This window comes from Apis laboriosa, unplaced genomic scaffold (assembly GCF_014066325.1).
Source record: "Apis laboriosa isolate Shangri-la unplaced genomic scaffold, ASM1406632v1 scaffold18_cov149, whole genome shotgun sequence".
NCBI lineage: Eukaryota > Metazoa > Arthropoda > Insecta > Hymenoptera > Apidae > Apis > Apis laboriosa.
The window spans coordinates 3,607,770-3,627,637 of record NW_025222233.1 but is presented as its reverse complement, the minus strand read 5'-3'; the positions used below and the strand labels follow the sequence as shown (position 1 = coordinate 3,627,637).

General features: G+C 44.0%; 1 protein-coding gene and 1 long non-coding RNA gene across 4 annotated transcripts in view; one reads left to right on the top strand and one right to left on the bottom strand.

Moving 5' to 3' along the window:
• LOC122712056 (zinc finger protein ZIC 4-like) overlaps positions 1–3,105 on the bottom strand; it is a 33,746-nt gene extending 30,641 nt beyond the window's left edge. Inside the window, exon 1 of the mRNA XM_043931371.1 lies at positions 1,559–3,105. Within this exon, the coding sequence (XP_043787306.1) occupies positions 1,559–2,531 (973 nt within the window). The 5' untranslated portion in view covers positions 2,532–3,105. The remainder of the gene's footprint in view (positions 1–1,558) is intronic.
• LOC122712064 overlaps positions 1–19,868 on the top strand; it is a 123,574-nt gene that overhangs the window by 69,139 nt on the left and 34,567 nt on the right. The window lies entirely within an intron of this gene.

Here is a 19,868-nt window from a genome sequence, read left to right as displayed (position 1 = left end):
ACGGATTGACGGATAACTAGCGTTCGAGTTGCAAGATTCGAAATGTAGGTATGCGTTGCACGGCGCATAGGAGCTCGTTGAACGATGCAGGCGTGAAATTCGTGCGAACGGAAATACCGTGGTAACGTTAGCACGCTTGAAATATGCGATCAGAAGCGATACAATATTGCGTTCCCCCTCCCCGAGACCCTTAATTGAATTCTCCCTTGCGGCGTTCGCGGTGATCGTTAAAGAACCCGCAACAGGGTTCATTGTACGAAAACTCGTGAACTTTGGTACTTTGCACTTTATATTACATTATGTGTGTATATATATATATATATATGTATGTATAAAGAGAAAATTTCAAAAATTCCTTCTCCCAATCTCTCCACCTTAATCCTCGAGAAGCTTGAGAAAGCAGATTATTGCGATTTCAAGATTTTTTTCAAGACATGCGTAAAACGCGGAAATTTCATTTTTACCAATCGGTTTGAAAAATTCTCGTCGTTGTCTCGATGAAACGACGAAAACGCAAAGGGTTGAAAATAAACACGCGACACGATGAAACGTCCCCTCGCGATAGTAACCATGGAAAATCCCCATAGCTGTATCGAAACAAGTTGTATAATCAATTAACGACGACAGCCCAGCGACAGATGTAGCCGCTAATGGATTCACTCCGTCCCCGTGATTTCACGAGGTGGGATTCGTTCGCGAGACGAGTATATTCTCTCCCTCGAGGAGATAGGGATAAAATTGAAGAAGAAGGAAAAAAGAAAGGAAGGAAAGAACAGTACTAGCAGACACGGTGTTTCGTGGTAACGGCGGACGATTGGACAATAAAACTACAAGGTGAAATTAGTAGTGACTGTCCAGAAAGGAATCTCACAGTAACAGCAGCCGGTCCCCGTGAGAGAGAAAGATCCGTGTGACTCGGTGGACGCCTGGCGTCTGTCCGTCGGGCCCCGATATCCGATGGGACGACTCGCGTCACGACCGTTTCACGTGTGTGCGTATACCGTGTAAATACATTGTCGAGGAACGCTCGGGCATAAAACGGCACAATATATGGCCCGGTAATTTCTTAATTGCGCCCCGAAAAATTCTTGTCATCGTAAACAGCCGGTTGATTACGTTGAAACGAGTGGAGGCGCCGGGGGCGTTTTCGTTTCGGATGTAACGAAGGCCGGGCCAAAAGAGTGGACAGAGAGGAGAGGTTGGGGGAAGGGCGATAGTTACGGCCCTGGCCGCTTATTTATGCGTCTCTAGAGCGGTTCCTAATCCTTTTGTCGTTGGAGTAACAATTTCCCTTTATTATTCCTTTCCTTATATTCCTGCCCGAGCATCGCGCGAGATCTCGTTTCGGAATTGGATCGATCTCCTTTCAACTTATCTACGGCAGATAATATTTTTCTTCTCGAAGAAAAGGCAACATTTCGAAAAGAGACTCTCGAAAACCGCGTTTCTCTCCCGAACACGATTCGAGAGCGAATCGGAGCGAACGTATGACACTGTGGTGAACTGTGGTGAATCGTGGTAAACTGTTAGGAAGAAGAACGAAGCAAGATACACTCACCGGTGTGCGTCCTCTTGTGAATTTTCAAGTTCTCGGATCTCGCGAAGACTTTTCCGCAGCCAGGGAACGGGCAGGGGAAAGGTTTCTCGCCGGTATGCACCCTTATGTGATTGACGAGCTTGTACTTGGCCTTGAAGGCCCTGCCGTTACGGGAGCATCCCTGCCAGAAACACGCGTGCGTGGTGCACTCGGGACCGCCCACGTGCTCCACGGTGAGGTGCGTCACGATATCGTGGAGGGAGTTGAAGAGTTTGCCGCAAAGCTTCCTTCCGGGACCGGGCGCGTCCTGATCGACCCACATGCAGGACATCTCTTGCCTCTGGCCGCCGCCGATGCCACCGGCCCCACCGCCGCCTCCTCCGCCGCCTCCTCCACCGCTTCCGTTGCTCCTCATGTACCTGAGAAACGCGCCGTGGGGATGATGGCTCGGATGAGTGACGGCCGAGTGTTGTTGATGATGGATCGAGGCGGGCGTCAAATGGGGCGCGCCCAAGTATTGGTGGTGAGGGGGTAGCCTCGAGTCCTGGGGATAGTGGCCGGGATAGTGGCCGGCCGCCAGGGGATGTTGGCTCGGATGATGGGAGAATTGCTGCATCGAGGCGGCCGTCCCGTCGTGGTGGAGCGGCGTGAACAATCCCAGCCCGCTCTCGGGCGTGGTTGGGTTCGCGGTCGCGTTGAACTCGTGCTCGCGGCGTAGAAGGAAGTCGCGGGCCGCGTAGCCGGGATGATGGCTCATGTGGTGGCCCATGTGGGGCGCCATGTGGGACGCCGGATGGGGGTGATGAGGGGGATATCCTTGGGGGTGAAAGTGGTGATGTTGCTGGGACGGGGCGTCGCCTGGTGGCGGTTGGACACCTGTACCCGCGTCCGTGGATCCAGCGGTGCCACCGCCACCGCTGGGCGACAGCTTGATGCCAAGATTGGCGAGGTGGTGCGGATGCGAGGACACGCCGTCCAGGAACGCGTTCATCATCCTGATTCTATTTTTTTTTTTTTTTTTTTTTTTTTTTTTCGGTTTCGGTCAGTTGAGAAACGAGATCATGTCTCGCCTAACGGAGTCACTCGTTCGATCGGCCGGCGAGCAGAATCGTACACCGCTGGAATCATACGTTGCAAAAGCGTATACAAGTAGTCCATCCGCAACTTCACTCTGCAGTTCTTCGAATTTCCCGTTTCTCGTTTCCCGCGACGTCCATCTGTGCTTTCTTTTCCCTTTCTTTCCTTTCCTTTCCTCTTCGATCTCACTTCGGATAGATTCACCGCAGCAATTGCTCGGAACGGTGAAGCGAAGAATTCGATTTTCGAAATTTTCGAGATAATTTTCCCGATATCGCGTTGCTTTCGAATCCCGTTTGTACGACACTCAACTTGAACCGCAACACCGTGTTTGCGACGACGTCTGTCCGCGTCGAACCACTTTCATCGACCACGACGACACCGACGATTCTCGTGCATGTTCGAAGAAGAAGAAGACGACGACGACGACGACGACGACGACGACGACGACGACGACGTGCACGGAGACGGTGACGAACATAGAGGGTGAAACATCCGTAGCGTTCCTTGCTGCGTTCACAGCGGGACTGAGAGTCGGCACTGGGCTCCCGCCGAGGAGCAACTCGGCCGATTTCGGCGCTTACGAGCCTGCCCTCTCTCTTTCTCCCGTCCATCCCTTCCTCTCTTTCGCTCTCCTCGCTCGCCAGCCACCCTCCTTCTTCTCCCACTCCCACCCCTCCCCTCCTCCCGTTTCTCTCTTCCCCTCTCGCTCCGGCACGTGGAAACGAGCGCGCGGCCAGCCCGCTTGGAAACACCCCCTACCCCCACCCAAGGCCACCCGTTGCACCCGTGGATGCAACCATAACCTCGACCAGTGGCGGACGTTCCCTGCCTGATACCAGCGTTCCATTGGCGACTATGGCACCACTGCCAATTGGAGACCCGTTTCCTGGCCGAGCCTCTCGCCAATCTAACCGGTTTCCATGGGCGGGAAACGCGGCAAGGCGCATGTCGGAACTCCGCCTTTTCACGCACGCCTATCGCGGGAGGATGGCCCCGTCCAAGGGGGCCATCCCGAATCCCGCCGCCCGATCATCCTTTTTTTTCTTTTCCGTCCGAGTTTCCCAAGTTTTTCGAAACAGGACCTCCGAATCCCGCTTCCTCCGGATCCGTATCCCTCGACCGGACACGACAAAGGTGTCGTGACAGCTCCGTTACTCTAAACTACTCTCTAGCGTCTTTTAAATTTTCACCGGGGATTTAATTCAAGAGGTAGAGAGAGAGAGGAGAGGAGGGGAGGGGAGGATCACCGATACGAATCTAATTACGAGTTTCGAAGATAATAGGTTGTAGTAAATCTTTTCTATGAGAGATCCTTCGCGATCCAGAAACACAACGCAGCCATACCTACCTAAACGACCGGTTAACGAGGATTAACTTCTCGATCCTATCGTCCGTCTCAACACCATTCGTCTCAACACCTTTCACAATATTTTCCAACCGCGCGTATGCGTCTCTACCCCCTCCTTCTGCCTCTAATTCTGCTTCCACTGCTTTCGCCCCTGCGGGAATAGGGGTGGGGAGCAAGATCCGCGCGCCTCGAGTGCTTTCGCATTCAACGCGGGATTACGGCTGGAAAATATCGTAATATCCCGGTCAGGAAAGTCGCGACGAGTCACGCGAGCCCCTCGTTTATAAATTATCAAAGTGGAGGAACTCTTTTCTCTCCCGACCGTTTAAACCCCCCCCCCTCCCCCTCCCCCGGCTTTAATAAAATTTGCATGCACGCGTGTAATCACGCGGGCCGACCGGTTAACCGCTCCTTCCTCGCTTTGCTTATCCAATTAACCGAGTTTACTTAACCGCGTCGCGAGCGTCGATTAATTACCGACCGGACCGGTGTTTTCTTCTCGCTTCCGGGTGACCGGCCCCCGCGATATCCGACGCGGAAGCTCGCGTGCGCGCTCGCTTGCCGAGGATCAAAGCAGCTCGATATTTCATTGCCAACGAATTTCTTCGTTTCAACCGCCAATTTTCTCCGACATCCGCGGATATTTTTCTCGCGCCCCTACTGATTTCGAGATGAGATTAAACTCGATTAAATGAGTAAAAAAAGAATAAGATGGAAGGGAAGGTGGTGGGAGGCAATCTGTAGTATCTTATATGATGTTTTCATCGGTAAAGTGGAAAGTGTTATTAGAAAGTGTTAGAAACAATAAATTATTGCGGATGAGTAGATATATATATAGATGGCTTATTTCACAAGGATTATCACAAATGAAGGAAATTAACGATTCCAGAGTCCTTTGACTACCTAACGAATCTCTTTTGTCCTTTTGCTATTAATAAATGAATTTAAAAAGGATTGCAAAAAGATGTTTCCATCTTGCTTTTGATTTTCGATCAAATTTTTCTGGATCGAGAGAGATTTTGATCGTGTGATAAGGAAGCGGAGACGGATCTTATTTCCCTTCTCTTCGCCTAAGATAGGTCTAGATAGGTTTTAAATCGTTGCTTTCCTCGGGAAGAAATTAAAAGAAAAAAAAAAAAACTACGTTTTATAGACATTATATGTAGTTTTATAGACAGTGTTCGAGACGTTAAAATACAGTTATTTTTGCTTGCTTTACCTGCTTTTAACAGCTTACTCGCCCGAAATAATGCTTAAAAGTCCGAATAATCTGTTGACTAATGAACCAAGATCGGAAGTGAACGCTGTCGGTTTGCGGAAACGCATCCTCGAACAATCGCTCGAACTTGTGTGCCTGCTGTGACGCGCGTTTATAAACCTATAAATCATCTATAAATCGTTTCAAGTTTCGTTTCCGAAAACAGAATTAAAGAATTATTCGGCAGGTAATCTGGAGGAAGGAACGTTAACCTCCGATTTCGATTCGTATTTTTCTTCAAACAAAGATATACGTATAAATTCGAAATCGGTTCAAAAATATAAAATATGCGTATTCTAACTTTGTATTAGACAAAGATTCGACTACGTTTCGTGGCGAGCCGCCATACGGATATATTAACGAAGCTTAATCATCCGCGTGAATAATGCAAACGCATCGAGCGTTTAACGGGGTGCCTCATTGTCGCGGGAAAAAATGGCGTCCCATTATGTCCGTAATGGGCACGGTGGCTGACTATTCGATATTAATAACTATCATAAAGGCTGACTCGTGGCTTCCTTGGTGCACTTAGGAGGTACATCTGAATGATGCTTTCCATCCACCTTCTGTCGCTTAACTAACAGCACGACCCGTTCTTGCAGCCCGCACATCGATCCTCCTTCTCCCTCTCCTCTGCCCCTGCACGATCGTCTACACGACCGACTTTGTCCGCCAGCATTCAAGCATCATTTTTATCGGCCTGCCACCTCTCTTTATCCGTGCTCCATTTCCACCTTCGAGGGTACAACTCTTGTAGCCAGAATTGGCGCACCCTTTCGTCAATCGCTAATTGGAATTTGATATTATCAAGAATATTATTATATATCCTTCCTTTCGAAGTCGTTCACGTTTCAATAATCGTTAGATGGATTTAATCTATTCCAGACGTAACCAACGTTATCTCCAATCGTGATAATTCGGATTGTAAAATATATATCGATCAATTTTTGCAAGGAATCTTATTATATATTCCTTTCGAAGTGGTTCGTATTTCATGTTCAACAATCGTTCTGTTCCAGATTAACATTATCTCCAATAATTCCTATCTCAGTGGATTAAAAATTGGGGTTGTAAAATCTGTATCGATCAATTTTTGCAAGAAATCTTATTATACATCCTTCCTTTCGAAGTCGTTCACGTTTCATGTTCAACAATTGTTCTGTTCCAGATTAACATTATCTCCAATAATTCCTATCTCACTGGATTAAAAATTGGGGTTGTAAAATTTGTATCGATCAATTTTTGCAAGGAATCTTATTATGCATCCTTCCTTTCCTTTCGAAATCGTTTACGTTTCGTGTTCAACGATCGTTCTGTTCCAGATTAACATTATCTCCAATCGAGATAATTCCTATCTCAGTGGATTAAAAATTCGGATTGTAAAATCTGTATCGATCAATTTTTGCAAGGAATTATTATACATCCTTTCTTTCAAAGTCGTTCACGTTTCAACAATCATTAGATGGATTTAATCTATTTCAAACGTAACCAACATTATCTCCAATCTCATGATAAGAGAGATAATTCTTATCTCAGTGGATTGTAAAATTCGTATTGTAAAATATGTATCGACAAGTTATCATCTTACGATCGATAGTTAAAAATTTACTTGTGCCGTGTTCCTCCATCCGGATGAATGATACGCGGGATGGATCCGCAAATTTTCTCCAACTTTTCAACATCGGAACGGTACACGCGCGGATTATTAACGACCTCTCGCGTGCGATCTCTCGACGGACGGTATTGGCGAGTTGCACATCGGCGTGCTGGCCATCAATCTAAGGGTCCGCGATAGAACTTTCATCGCGGGGGTACGGTTACAGGGTCGCGAAACGCGAACACGAGAACGGCGTGACGCACCTACGCGATCGTTGGCCGAACAAACCATCAACGAGGCCAGACATTGTTTTTATTCGGTCACGCTCCCCGTACACTCGTTACATTTAATTAATCGTTAATTGCGGGATCGTGAGTATATCGTCGAGAGTTGCTACTATCGTGCAATCATGGTGGAGCTCAACTTCCGTTTCTCCTCTCGAATTTTTTTTAATCGAGTTGTGGATAAGTTGTGCACTGTGAAATTGTTGATTCCTTCAAACGATTTTTCGATGAATGTCGAACAGGGAAATGGGCTCTTTTTTTTAAACGTTCGATGATTAATTATTAGATATTATTTGTTTTTTTATTTTGTGAAATATTTGAGAAAGAAAGATTTGAGATTACTCAAAGTTCAAGATTTATTTCCCATTAATTCTTGTAATTTCAATCCCTTCCCTCATGAATTACAATCTACTTCCGGATGTAACGCGTATGAACACGTAAAAAACAAGCTCGGCCAGTCAATTTATTTGTTCCTCGATGCGTGAATACGCGAAAACACGAACAGCTGTGAAAATCCATGTATGTGTATTATATATATATATATATAATTGGAAACGTTCGCAAAATTTATAAACCTGCTAAGGAATTTTGTTTTGAAGGAAAGAAACAACGATTCCTGTTTTTTCTAAATCAGGACCAAAAGAGACCGACACGCAAAAGCTTGTAGATGCTAGATGCGGTTAGATGGAATGATAAAAAAAAAAAAGAAAAGAAAGGAAAAAAAAGATCCGACTCTTAGATCTTGTCTGAAAAGTCATTAGAGATACGATGATCTGTCGGTCAGGCCATAATAGCCTGTTCTACACTTCCTCTTAGCAACTTCTTCAATTTTCTTTTACCGTTTATTTTCTTAAAATTTAAATTCAACGAACGAGAAGTGGTAATTACCCATGAAAACTCTTTTTGAAGCTCTTCTTCGTGCTGAGATAAGTCGTTGAAGGGGAAGAGTAGAATTGTGTATGATACCTACGAAACTCAACTACGAACGCTTTCGTTTCGACATGATTCTATCTCAATTCCACACCTTCGATAAAATTCTTCGATTCGAGAATTTCCATTACGATGTATCCATGAATAGAAATATCGAGATATCGATATCTCATATCGTATCTCAAATAACAGAGAATGACTTAACGCTCTGCACACACACGTAACAATAATAATAAAATAAAAACACTGCACACTTCGCTAAACAAAAAAAGAGAGAAAAGAAACAAGTTGAGGTAATTATAAATATGCGAACACGAAAGCAGGATCAAAGGGAAAAGCGACTCCCGAGGTTGGATGACAAAGTTGTGGGCGGCTCTCGAGGTGGCTGACAGATAAGATTTCTACGAGAGATGCGAGCCAGTGGATAAGGATCGAGTATTACGTTATCTGCGAGAAGGATCTCCGACAAAAATATTAGGAAACTGGATGGATGGTGGCCGCTCGAACGAAGAATGAAAAATCCCTGGAATATGATAATAAAATTTATTTTATTTTTCCCTCCCGCGTAGCCTCGTCATTCTTCTCTCGAACGAACCGTGAAGACGGAGAGGAAACCGAGAGCGGCCAGTCTGCGAACGCCCAACACGTCGGGAACAATGAAATATCTCCTCTCATTTTCCAGGAACGCAGAAGAGAAATTGGTCGTCGAACGGAACATTTGTCCAACTCCTCTTCGACAGATTCGTTCTTTCTCGTTCGTTCACGGTTGGAGCGAGGGTGGATAGTTTCTTGTTGTTTCCTTCTTGTGTCGTTACACGCTGTTGATAAATTTTTGACGGTAGACAAAATAGAAACGACAAGACAGAAGTGGAGAAAGAGAGGAGGGGGGTCGTTTAACGTTTCGAGTGAGTCGTAGGATTCACGTGAGGATTCGATTCGAGGATAGGATCTCTAGAGGTGAAAAATCGTGCGATCCTATGAAGGTGGGGGAGGGACGTGACGTTAGAGGGTCCGTAGAGGGGCGAAGGAAGTTGTCGCCGGTGTTGGAGCCGATGTTTCTCGAGAGAGAGAGAGAGAAACGGCGAAAGGGGTTCTGGCATCTAAAACAAACTCTTACCCCCAGCAGCCTTTATCCGCCGTATTTTTCGCTGACAACCTCCTTCTAGCGGCTTGATTTACGACTCGCGTCCTCGAGGACGTTGGGCCAGGGTGAACAGAGAGAGGTTGGAAAAAATAAAAGAGAAGAAGAAGGAGGAGGAGGAGGAGGAGGAGGAGGAGGAGGAGGAGGAGGAGGAGGAGGAGGAACGAAGGCGAGGAGGAAAACCGTTTTTGGGAAGCATTAATATTTATAGTTGGCCGCGTCACGCGGCATAATTTTACGAGAGAATTTACAACTACAGAGTCTCTCGCGGACTCGATCCTTCTTTCCTTATTTTCTTTCGTGAGTCGCTATTGGTGGGATCGAGGATTTTGCTCGAAGATAATCGAATAAAAAAAAAAAAGAGACTTTGAAATTTAGTTTCGCTACTCGATCGAAACAAGTTCTTTCTCGTCGAGTTCGTTCGAAAATATTTACGGAATAATGTCGCGCTCGTTGCCGACAATTTTCCAATTTTTTCTTTCTTTATAAGAGAAAAAAGTGGACGACGTCCCTTAACGAACCGACAGAGGATAGAACAAACGGATAATTGAAGAGGATGGGAGGCAGGGGAGGAGGGGATGGCAATAAATTCTTATTAGACCCATCGATGGATCGATTAATAAACGCATTAGTAACTACGGTGATAGTGTCTCTCTCTCTCTCTCTCACTCTCTCTGATGAAAATAATACGGCACAATACGAGGTAAATGCGAGGGGTGGGCCGTATCTGCGTCTGTTGCCCGTTTCAGTTTTTATTTGTGCGCCGATGTTTGTCCGGGCCGCGAACAAAAACGATTCGTTAGGCGACTTACCCCCACGATAGCGGTCTTACCCCTAAAAAATGATCGCGCACCCCCTAGTGAGCCAGCAGATGCAACTTCCCTCGGCCATCCCTTGGCCGTGTAGGTGTAGGTATATATATACGCTTTCCCTCGTCGTATTTTCTTTTTCTTTCTTCTTCTTTTTCCTCCACCAAGAGTGGAGTGGAGTTATTGGATGATTCTCGAAGATCTTCCGATTAGATCATCCTTGTAGAACCACTGTGTAATATAATAGGGGGAGGTGTTTCGTGGGATTATAAATACATTCGTGAATTAAAAACTGTGCCACTATTCGTTTATATAAAGCGAATTTTCAAGGAAAATCAAGGAAAACAAGCGTAGTTTACGCGACAATATTTATAAAAAAAATGAAAATCACTTTTTATAAAAGATTTTTTAAAAGACAGAGGACAAAACTGTGCTGCATTTGCATACACAACTTCTCGAAGGGGTGGAGCGAGCACCCCGTAGAGAGACTCGTGGTCACGAGCAGGAAAACAGACCACGGAAACACGGGTGGAAAAAAAATGGAAATGATCGTAATTACCGGGATTCGTGATGGAGAGAGAGAGAGAGAGAGAGAGAGAGAGAGCAGGTTAAGACAAAGGGTGAGCCGTAACTCATCGCCACTCGCCACGCCCAATCCTCATTTTCGACATCTTGGTCACGTAGATTCGGCTCGTGCACGCCCCTGTCGTCGCCGGGTCTCTCCTCGTCGAGATCTCTCGCGGAGACAACGGGGCTGATCTTGTAAGCGAACGCTCATTACACTCGAAGATGCAAGATAGCCGCCTGTTTCTTCGACCTTCTTCCTCCTCTCCTTCCGCCACCTCCTCCAACCGATGTCCTCCTGGTAATTAAGCTAATTACATCCGATGACGATTCGTGTCTTCGTCTTTCCTTTTCTTTTTTTCTTTCTTTTTTTTTTTTTTTTTTTATTCCTCTATTTGAAAGAAATTCTTGATCATCGATTATATATCTTGTTCTGTTCATATTCGTGAAACGTACTTGATAATATTACGTAATGATGGAGTGTATAATAGAAATCGCGACAATTTTCTTAACAATAGCTGGATGATTTTTAATAAAGCGTCCCACCACATCGTCCCGTATCATCGTTAATCCTTTGTCCGGTGAATGAAGAACACCAGATATTGAGCCGATTAGCACAACAAAGAAGAGTGCACTCAATCAGCCAGCAGCATTACAAGCCTACACGTCCCATTGCGAGGAGGACGCGCCAATATGGGAACAATGCGAATTGTCCACTATCTTTCCTCGTTTACACAACAACCTTCCATTAAACCCTTCCTTCTCGAAATAACTTGCCCCATCCAAACTGGATCATCCCTTCCCTCTACCTTCGTATTCCTTATATTCCTCCCCTCTCTCTCTCTCTCTCTCTCTCTCTCTCTCTCTCTCTCTCTCTCTCTCTCTCTCTCTCTCTCCCTCTCTCCTCTCTCTCTCTCTCTCGCTTCGTTCCACTCTCATTACGCTCACGCACGTGTAACCGAAAATTCGTTGGGTTTCGTCTTCGCGACACGTTCACGTTCGTTAAGGGACAATCGAATTTTTACGATTCCTTCCCCCCTGAGGAGGTGGGGCGGAAACGAGGGCTAATTTTCTTAGGAAGAGTCTCGTAGCCGGCCGTGGACGGGGGGGGGAGGGGGAGGAGGCTCGGGATGGGAGCGGAAAGGCCGCTAATGAGCGAAGCGGGGAGGAGAGGGAGGGAAGGGTGGTCGAATACGACGGAGATGAAAATGAATTGAGTGAATGGACTTGAAGTGCTGCCGAGTGGCGGGAAGTGAGCAACTCCGAGAGTGGCTGCATCCCCCTCTTCTCCGTTCCTTCCGGGACATCCGAGTAGGTAATCCAGCCGAGCTAACTGCCTACCTCGTTTCGACCGATTCCTTTTCTGCATCGATCATCCGCGTACCCGCGATGCGTGATAACGTGCCATAATCCTGAGAATTGCGTTCTCGTTGAGGAACTTTACGAATCGAAGGATCGACGTTTCTCTCTGCGACGAGCTTGGAGTATCTTGGAGTAGTTTTTAAGAAAGTTATTTGCATTCAATATCTTGAAACAATCTTTGGAATCGTGAGAATTGTTCTCGATTGAAGAACGAGAATCGATGATTACGTTTCTTGCGACAGTGTGTCTTTGGAATAATTTTAGGAAAGTTATTGGCATAGCACGAATTCACATGATCTTGGAATAATTTAATCTTTGGAATTGTTCTTATTGGAGAATTTTACGAATCAGAGAACGTTTCTTGCGTATCTTGGAATAATAATTCAATAATTTAATCTTTGGAATCGTGAGAATTGCCCTCTTTGAAGAATTTTACGAAGAATAAGAGGACAGATTACGTTTCTTGCGACAGTGTGTCTTTGGAATAATTTTAGGAAAGTCATTGGCATAGCACGAATTCACATGATCTTGGAATAATTTAATCTTTGGAATTGTTCTCGTTGAAGAATTTTTATTTATTTTTATTTATTTTACGAATCAGAGAACGTTTCTTGCGACAGCGTGTCTTGGAATAATAATTCAATAATTTAATCTTTGGAATCGTGAGAATTATCCTCTTTGAAGAATTTTACGAAGAATCAGAGGACAGATGATTACGTTTCTTGCGGCAGTGTGTCTTTGGAATAATTTTAGGAAAGTTATTGGCATAGCACGAATTCACATGATCTTGGAATAATTTAATCTTTGGAATTGTTCTCATTGGAGAATTTTACGAATCAGAGAACGTTTCTTGCGTATCTTGGAATAATAATTCAATAATTTAATCTTTGGAATCGTGAGAATTGCCCTCTTTGAAGAATTTTACGAAGAATAAGAGGACAGATTACGTTTCTTGCGACAGTGTGTCTTTGGAATAATTTTAGGAAAGTCATTGGCATAGCACGAATTCACATGATCTTGGAATAATTTAATCTTTGGAATTGTTCTCGTTGGAGAATTTTTATTTATTTTTATTTATTTTACGAATCAGAGAACGTTTCTTGCGACAGCGTGTCTTGGAATAATAATTCAATAATTTAATCTTTGGAATCGTGAGAATTACCCTCTTTGAAGAATTTTACGAAGAATCAGAGGACAGATGATTACGTTTCTTGCGGCAGTGTGTCTTTGGAATAATTTTAGAAAAGTTATTTGCATGGAGTTAACACGATATCATGGAATAATCGTGAAAATTGTTCTCATTGAAGAATTTTACGAATCGGAGGACCGATGATTACGTTTCTTGTTTCAGCGTGGTTTTTGGGAAAGTTATATGCATGGAGTAAAAATTCACAATATTTTGGAATAATTTAATCTTTGGAATCGTGAGAATTGTTCTCGTTGAAGAACGTTTCTTGCGTCTTGGGATAGTTTAATTTTTAGGAGAATAGACGATATGTTATTTGCATGGAGTACAAATCCACATAATTTAATCTTTGGAATCGTGAGAATTTTATTTGTTGATGAGTGACCTATCTTTTATCACGGATAGGAAAGTAGAAAGTATGGGTTTAAAACGAGCAATAAACGGTAAATGAGACGAGAGCGTTTTATGACATTCCTCGTGGACGATTAATGTTGCACCAGCGGATGATTAATTACAGAAAGATGCTAATGATTCCGAGTATTATTAGCCATTATATACGCAAGGATATACGAAATGATAATTCATAGATTTCAGCCGTCACGAATTTCACGGCCCAAGACTTCCATTTCTTCCCGCTATTCCCGACGAAGAGTAAAAAAAATACTTCTCCAAGATTGAAAATACGTGGAGAAAGAACATATCAACAATTATACTAAAAAACCAAACAAAATTCTTTCCAACGCCATTTCAAGATATTATCAACAGAAGAAAGAAAGAAAGAAAGAAAGAAAAAAAAAAATAAAAAATTGAAAAATCTCCATAACAGTGTCCATAATTCATCTGGACACCGATCCACAGTAGATGCATAGATTCGTTTCGATGACGTAAACAAATAATCATAAATAAAATTCGAGACACAATTTCGTTTCGTGAACGCATTAACATTCCACGGTGCACTGATCGCGATTGGTCAGCTCGGAATGAGTGGCGATCGGACGTACCTGTCCGCACCATAAAGAGCATAAAGAGGATAGAAACGGGCGGAAAAGGGAGAAAGAGGGCCGATATCGTGTGGGTGATGACTAATAGATTTCGTGCTCTGGCCCATCCATCTCGCGTTCTCGAACTGCCTCGACACAAATCGATCTTGCCGAGGCGGTCATCTCTACGAAACGCAGCCAAAGGAATATCGGCTATCGATAGATCCATCCCTCGCCCCCATCCCCTCTCCTCTCCTCTCCTCTCCTCTCCTCTCTCGATGCATTTATAACATTGGCCACGGCCCTGAACCGATCGCTCGCGGGAGACCCGAACGGTTTGTCATTACGAATATTCCACGCACGATCTCCTGTCAGACACTGGAGAAAGTTGGAAGATTGTAGGTTTCTTCGCCTAGCGTGAATCATCAAATCTATTTTAAATTGGAAGCGAGTTAGTGCGAGAATATTGAGGAGAACATTCGTTGCAAGGGTTGAATTAATTTCCTCTTCATACGTTGAGATATTAGATTTTTAGATCGAGGGAAAAGATGATGAAACGAAATGAAAATTGAAAAGAAAAGTTGAATGAAAAACGAGAGGCGAAATGTTGAACGTTAAATCGTAATTCTTTCAATAAGTAGATAAAGGTTTAAGGAAGTAGATATTGCACGTGTTCTCGTGTCGAGATTCTTTATCGAAACGCTTAATTTTATGTATAATACACAATATAACAGTTTATTTCAAGTACTGAATTGCTAAGGATACTTCTTATTTCACCATAATTTAATTAATTATGCATGATTAAATTGTACGACGTAATCAAAACTTCTCGTATATTCCTCGTGCATTAATAAAAACTGGTTCGACCTGTCTATCGAAATACTTCCAGTCTCTAAATTATCCCATTCCAACGTTAAACGTTACAACTATCAAACCGTTAAAATTGACTGGTTTCAAATTTTTTTTTTTATTTTTTGTAATTACTAAAAATCGTGCGGACACTTTTTCACTGAAATTAATTTATTCACATAGATAATACATATTTATATAAACGTATCCATATTTTTAATAATACTCTCTAATAACACGAACAACGTACAATCATCGGGAATTTGCATACTTTTCTTCTTCTTTTGCGTGGATGTCAAATTCTTCCACAAACATCCGACAACAGCCTATATGCTTGTAACAAATTCCAGCATCGATCCAAAATAATCCCCAACTCGTTACCATCAAAAAAAAAAAAAAAAAAAAAAAGAAGAAAGAAAGGATGAAAGAATGGAAGAAATGTGAAACTCGTCATTTTTTAAATAAACAAAGTTAAAGAGACTTCGAATTCGGGCCAACGACCAAGAAACTCATCCCCCGAGCCCCATCTCGGCTTAATCTCAATTAGCAAATTCGTCCCGTCCAACAGAATAATAAATTACACGTCGTTAGAGGGGTCCCCCGGCGATCGTCACACGTGGACGGGGACGCAAGAAACGCGGATGGACAGGGGTACGGCCGATTGAACGAACGATAAAAATGCCGTGGCAATTTACAGGCGGGTCGGAATAATTGTTGATCGGCGGTTGTCCCGTGTCACCGTGGCGCCACTCAGAGCCAATTAGCCCGATGCAATTAAAGAATTACCACCGCCTTACCCCCTTACTCCCCGATCCCGAATTCCGCGGCCAAGTTCAAGGGAAGAGGAACCGACGGGAGAAGAATCGGAGGGGGGGAGGGGGATTATTATTCGCCGACGTAAGGGAGGAGGACGCGGCGATAAAATCAACCCTTTACGATTGTGGCCTGCGCATAATGTGCTTAGACGTCTCCATAGTTTGTCGTACGCTCGACATCGACAATGGTGCTGACTCGAACGCCGCCCGCCCATTCGTTTCCTCGTTCATCGGAGATGGAATGCCGAGGAATTTTTGTTTCAAAAGCGTTTCGATTCGAACAACGTTTCTCCAGTGTTTGCTTTCAATCCAACTTTGATCGTGGATATCGCTCGTGGTGGAAGAGAAGTGTGGTTATAATAATAATAATAATACGATTCGAAGGAATATTTGGAAGGATGATTTAAGGATGATAAACGCATCGAGGAGGATAAAGGAAGGGGAGAGGGGTTCCACGATTCGAAAGAATTTTAATTTGGGAATAAATTGATCTTTATTACGCGATATCAATATCGAACGTTCATTTGGTTCGAAGATGTGATGCAGATTCCTTGGTTCGAAAAAAAACGAGGTTATGGAAGAAATTACGAGGCTCGAGGCTATCTTCCCCTTCTCGTTTCTTCGTCCGCAAGATTTACGTACTTCAACCTCACGAATGCCAATAAATAGCGGATTCAGTGACCGGTGAACAATGAGTAGTCGCTTTCCTCGCAAAAATCTTTGACGCAACGATCGTGCTCTCCTCTTTCTCTCTTATTCTCTCTCTTTCTCTCTCTCTCTCTCTGAAATATGGCGAGTCGTAAATATTTTCCGATAGAAATATTTTGTCACCTTTATTACCAAGAGCTTTTTGTTTGATCGTAAATTCGGTGGTTAGCAAAGAATACACGGGTACCATTCCATTGTATCTCACTGTGAGATGATATCCTGCCTAATAATTGCGCGCTCGTGACCGATTTTTAAAATTTTCAACCATCGACGAGTAATAATTGATATTCCTTTTAATAAATTGACAGAATTTTAAGAAAACTGCTGCGTGTTGCGTGTGACACTTGTAATACGACATATATAAAGTTCTTTAAAATAAAATTCGTGTTATTACGTAACGAGAGAAGTTGTCTGGTTGGTCTCGTTCAGATCGTCGTCTTATTCAAGCATAAGAAAACAAGAGAGAAGATCGTCGATGAGAAATTCAAGAATCCAAAGAAATAAAAGTTCAGGTGTTCTCCTTTGAAGAAAAATATATATATATATATATTTATTTTTTTTTTCTTCTTTCTTTTACGACTTTCCAGAATACACAGATAGTTCGTAGAAAAAGTTCCTCAATAACTCTAAAACAGCCATTCAAATTGCCGAGCAGAGAATTTCGCTTTTTAACGTTCCTCTACTAATGTCACACACGTGTCCCGTTGACAACGCTTACAAGTATTTCGTTTAATTTTATTCTCTTCCAATTTCTTCTTTTTTTCTTCCTCCTCCTCCTCCTCCTCTTTTTCTTTTTTCTCTCCCCTTCCCCCCTCTCCTTCCCCTCCTTCTTATTTTTATCCGATTTCGATCAAGGATGAAAGGATTACATCTGTTGATCACGAGACGCATTATTATCTCACCAACAATTTATTGCCGATGATAATATTTTCTGAGCAAATAATAAAAATACCGGACGGGAGACGTCGTAAATAATTGGACGGCTCGAAGAGCGAGGTTCAGGATCTCGGGACATCAGTTTCGACAGCGTTTACGAGGGGATCGTAAGCTAAACGGTCGAAAGTGAATTCCAGGTGTATACTTTCCAAAAGTTTATGGCACGGACAAAGGAAAGTCAGAATGCTTCGAGTGTGTCTCTCTCTCTCTCTCTCTCTCTCTCTCTCTCTCTCTCTCTCTCTCGTCCCGTTCCATTCCTCTCTTCTCTTCGTTCCACTTCGACTTCTTTTGACTTCTGCCTAGAAGTTAATTGGTCATGATCAATATTTTATACGCTCTTTAAAACTACCAGCCCCCCCCCTCCCTCTCCTCCCTCCTTCCCGCCAGAACGTCAACGAGTGCGCGTTTAATTTGAATACGACCGATGGTTTGTCTCGAAGCGACACGTCTTTATATACCGACCCATAAATACCGACTGCGTTTAACGGCTGGTCACTCTCCCTTTGATCAACAACATACGTCTCGATTTATCCCATCGATCTTTTTAAACTCACGATCGTTTTTAATTGAAACGTAACGAGGAAGAGTTTCTTCATTCTCTGTGAAGATTAAAAAGTGGACTTAAGAGACAAAGAATTGTAAGCGAAAGAAGGAGGAGGAGCAAAGTCTCTTGCTCGAGATGAAATTTACTCTTCTCTCGAAATAGAATATTGCGTGCAAAGAAAAAAAAAAGGAAAGTCACGTACCCTCGATACTGGGTATCATCGAGGAGGACGTAGATAGAGAAGAAGGGTTGCAAAGAGGACGGAAGGTGGAAGGAAGGCACGGACTCACGCCGAGTGGGAGTGGCGTGGGTGTGTCCGACACACTAGCTCACACGATCTCCTATAAACTTTACAAACACGATGTAACGACTGCCGTTCGCACCGTTTTATGGGGGACGAAGCGGGTGATCCCCGGCCAAGTTTGGCAGACCGCGAATAATGTTCTTGTTTCCTCCTGCGGGGACCAGACATTGACACCCTCTTGAAATCGACTCGACGATGGATTCACGATGGATTCCCCCCTTTCGATCGATCGCGTAGGAAAATATCGAACGATTCACGAATCTCGAGTCGCGGAGAAATATTTTAAAATTGAGAAACTGAGTTCTGGAGAGTTCTTCTTCGAGCGATGTCCAACGTTGGAACGAGACGAGCATCTCTCAATTGCAAAGAGATTAAAATAGGGGAAAATAGATTTTTCGGTAGCCAGGACGAATCTTTGATCGTCGAGAGGGAAAGTTGGAAACGAGAGCAACGTGAAACGTGAACGTTGAAAACGTTGGGCTCGGGAGATGTTTCGTCCTCGAGATGTCGACATAAATCTCGCCGTTTCACCGAGCTGGAAACCGAGCCGAAATATCTTCTCGAGAAGTGCCGTTTTGCAGAATTCGAGACGTCACAGATCTCACGACGTTCTGTTTACGTTCCTCGTGAAAAATCGTCTCCCGTATTTAGACAGAGCGTGTGTTGGGCACATGGCGGAAACGGGTCACAATGAGATTTATCCCGCGCACGGATCTCTTCTTGTGCCCTCTTCTTAAAACACTCGGGGATGCCTACTTTTTCACGCTTGCTGCCCAATGAAAAAACAGGCACTACGTAAGGGTAACTTTTCTCCGGGGACGATGAGATATTTGTGAGCGAGGAATGTGGAAACACGTGTCTAGGAGCTGATTGGAAATATCGTTGCGAGAAACGAACATGACTCGCAGATTCAGATCCTTTGGTTTCAGATTTATCTGAATATTTTTACGCAGTGGCTAACTAACACCGCTGTACTCCGATTAAATTGCATTTACATTTGCACAAAATGTACAAAAATTCTACTATCCTTCGATATAAATGTAAGGGATGTTTCTATTTTTATTTTCCTCAGAAAATTCCTTTCAGAAAATTCAGAATGAAATCCCTTACATCCAGATCGATCCATCAATCGATCTCGATAAATAGAGTCGACAAAAGTCGGTCGACGAACGAATCATCGAACATTTTCTCGAAAATTCGCCCATCTCTTCGGGGATGAAAATATTTTGCCGGGAGACCGGGCACGTTTTCTCTCCTGCTCGCACAATACCTTCTCCTCTAATTTATAACTCTTCCTTCGACCTCCTCCTTACAATCACGTACACAACAGATACACAACTACACACCCGAACGAGTACTGGCCCGTCCCCGAAACCATCTGTCCCCATCGAGCCCCATCGAGCGAAGAAGAGCCAACTTTCCTTCCACGGAAAACTTACACAGAGGAAGCGGATCGTTCTTGCGAAGATCGTTCGAGCTGTTCCATCGAGAACGAAGAGGAAGAAAAGGGAGCGGGGGGGGAGGGGGAGGAAGGGAGGGGAGGGAGCAATATCCGTTGTTCTCCGAGATAGGAGAAGAGGAAAAGGTCGAAAAGGAACGGAATAAAGAGGCCGTGTCGAAAAAGCGTGGCGAATTC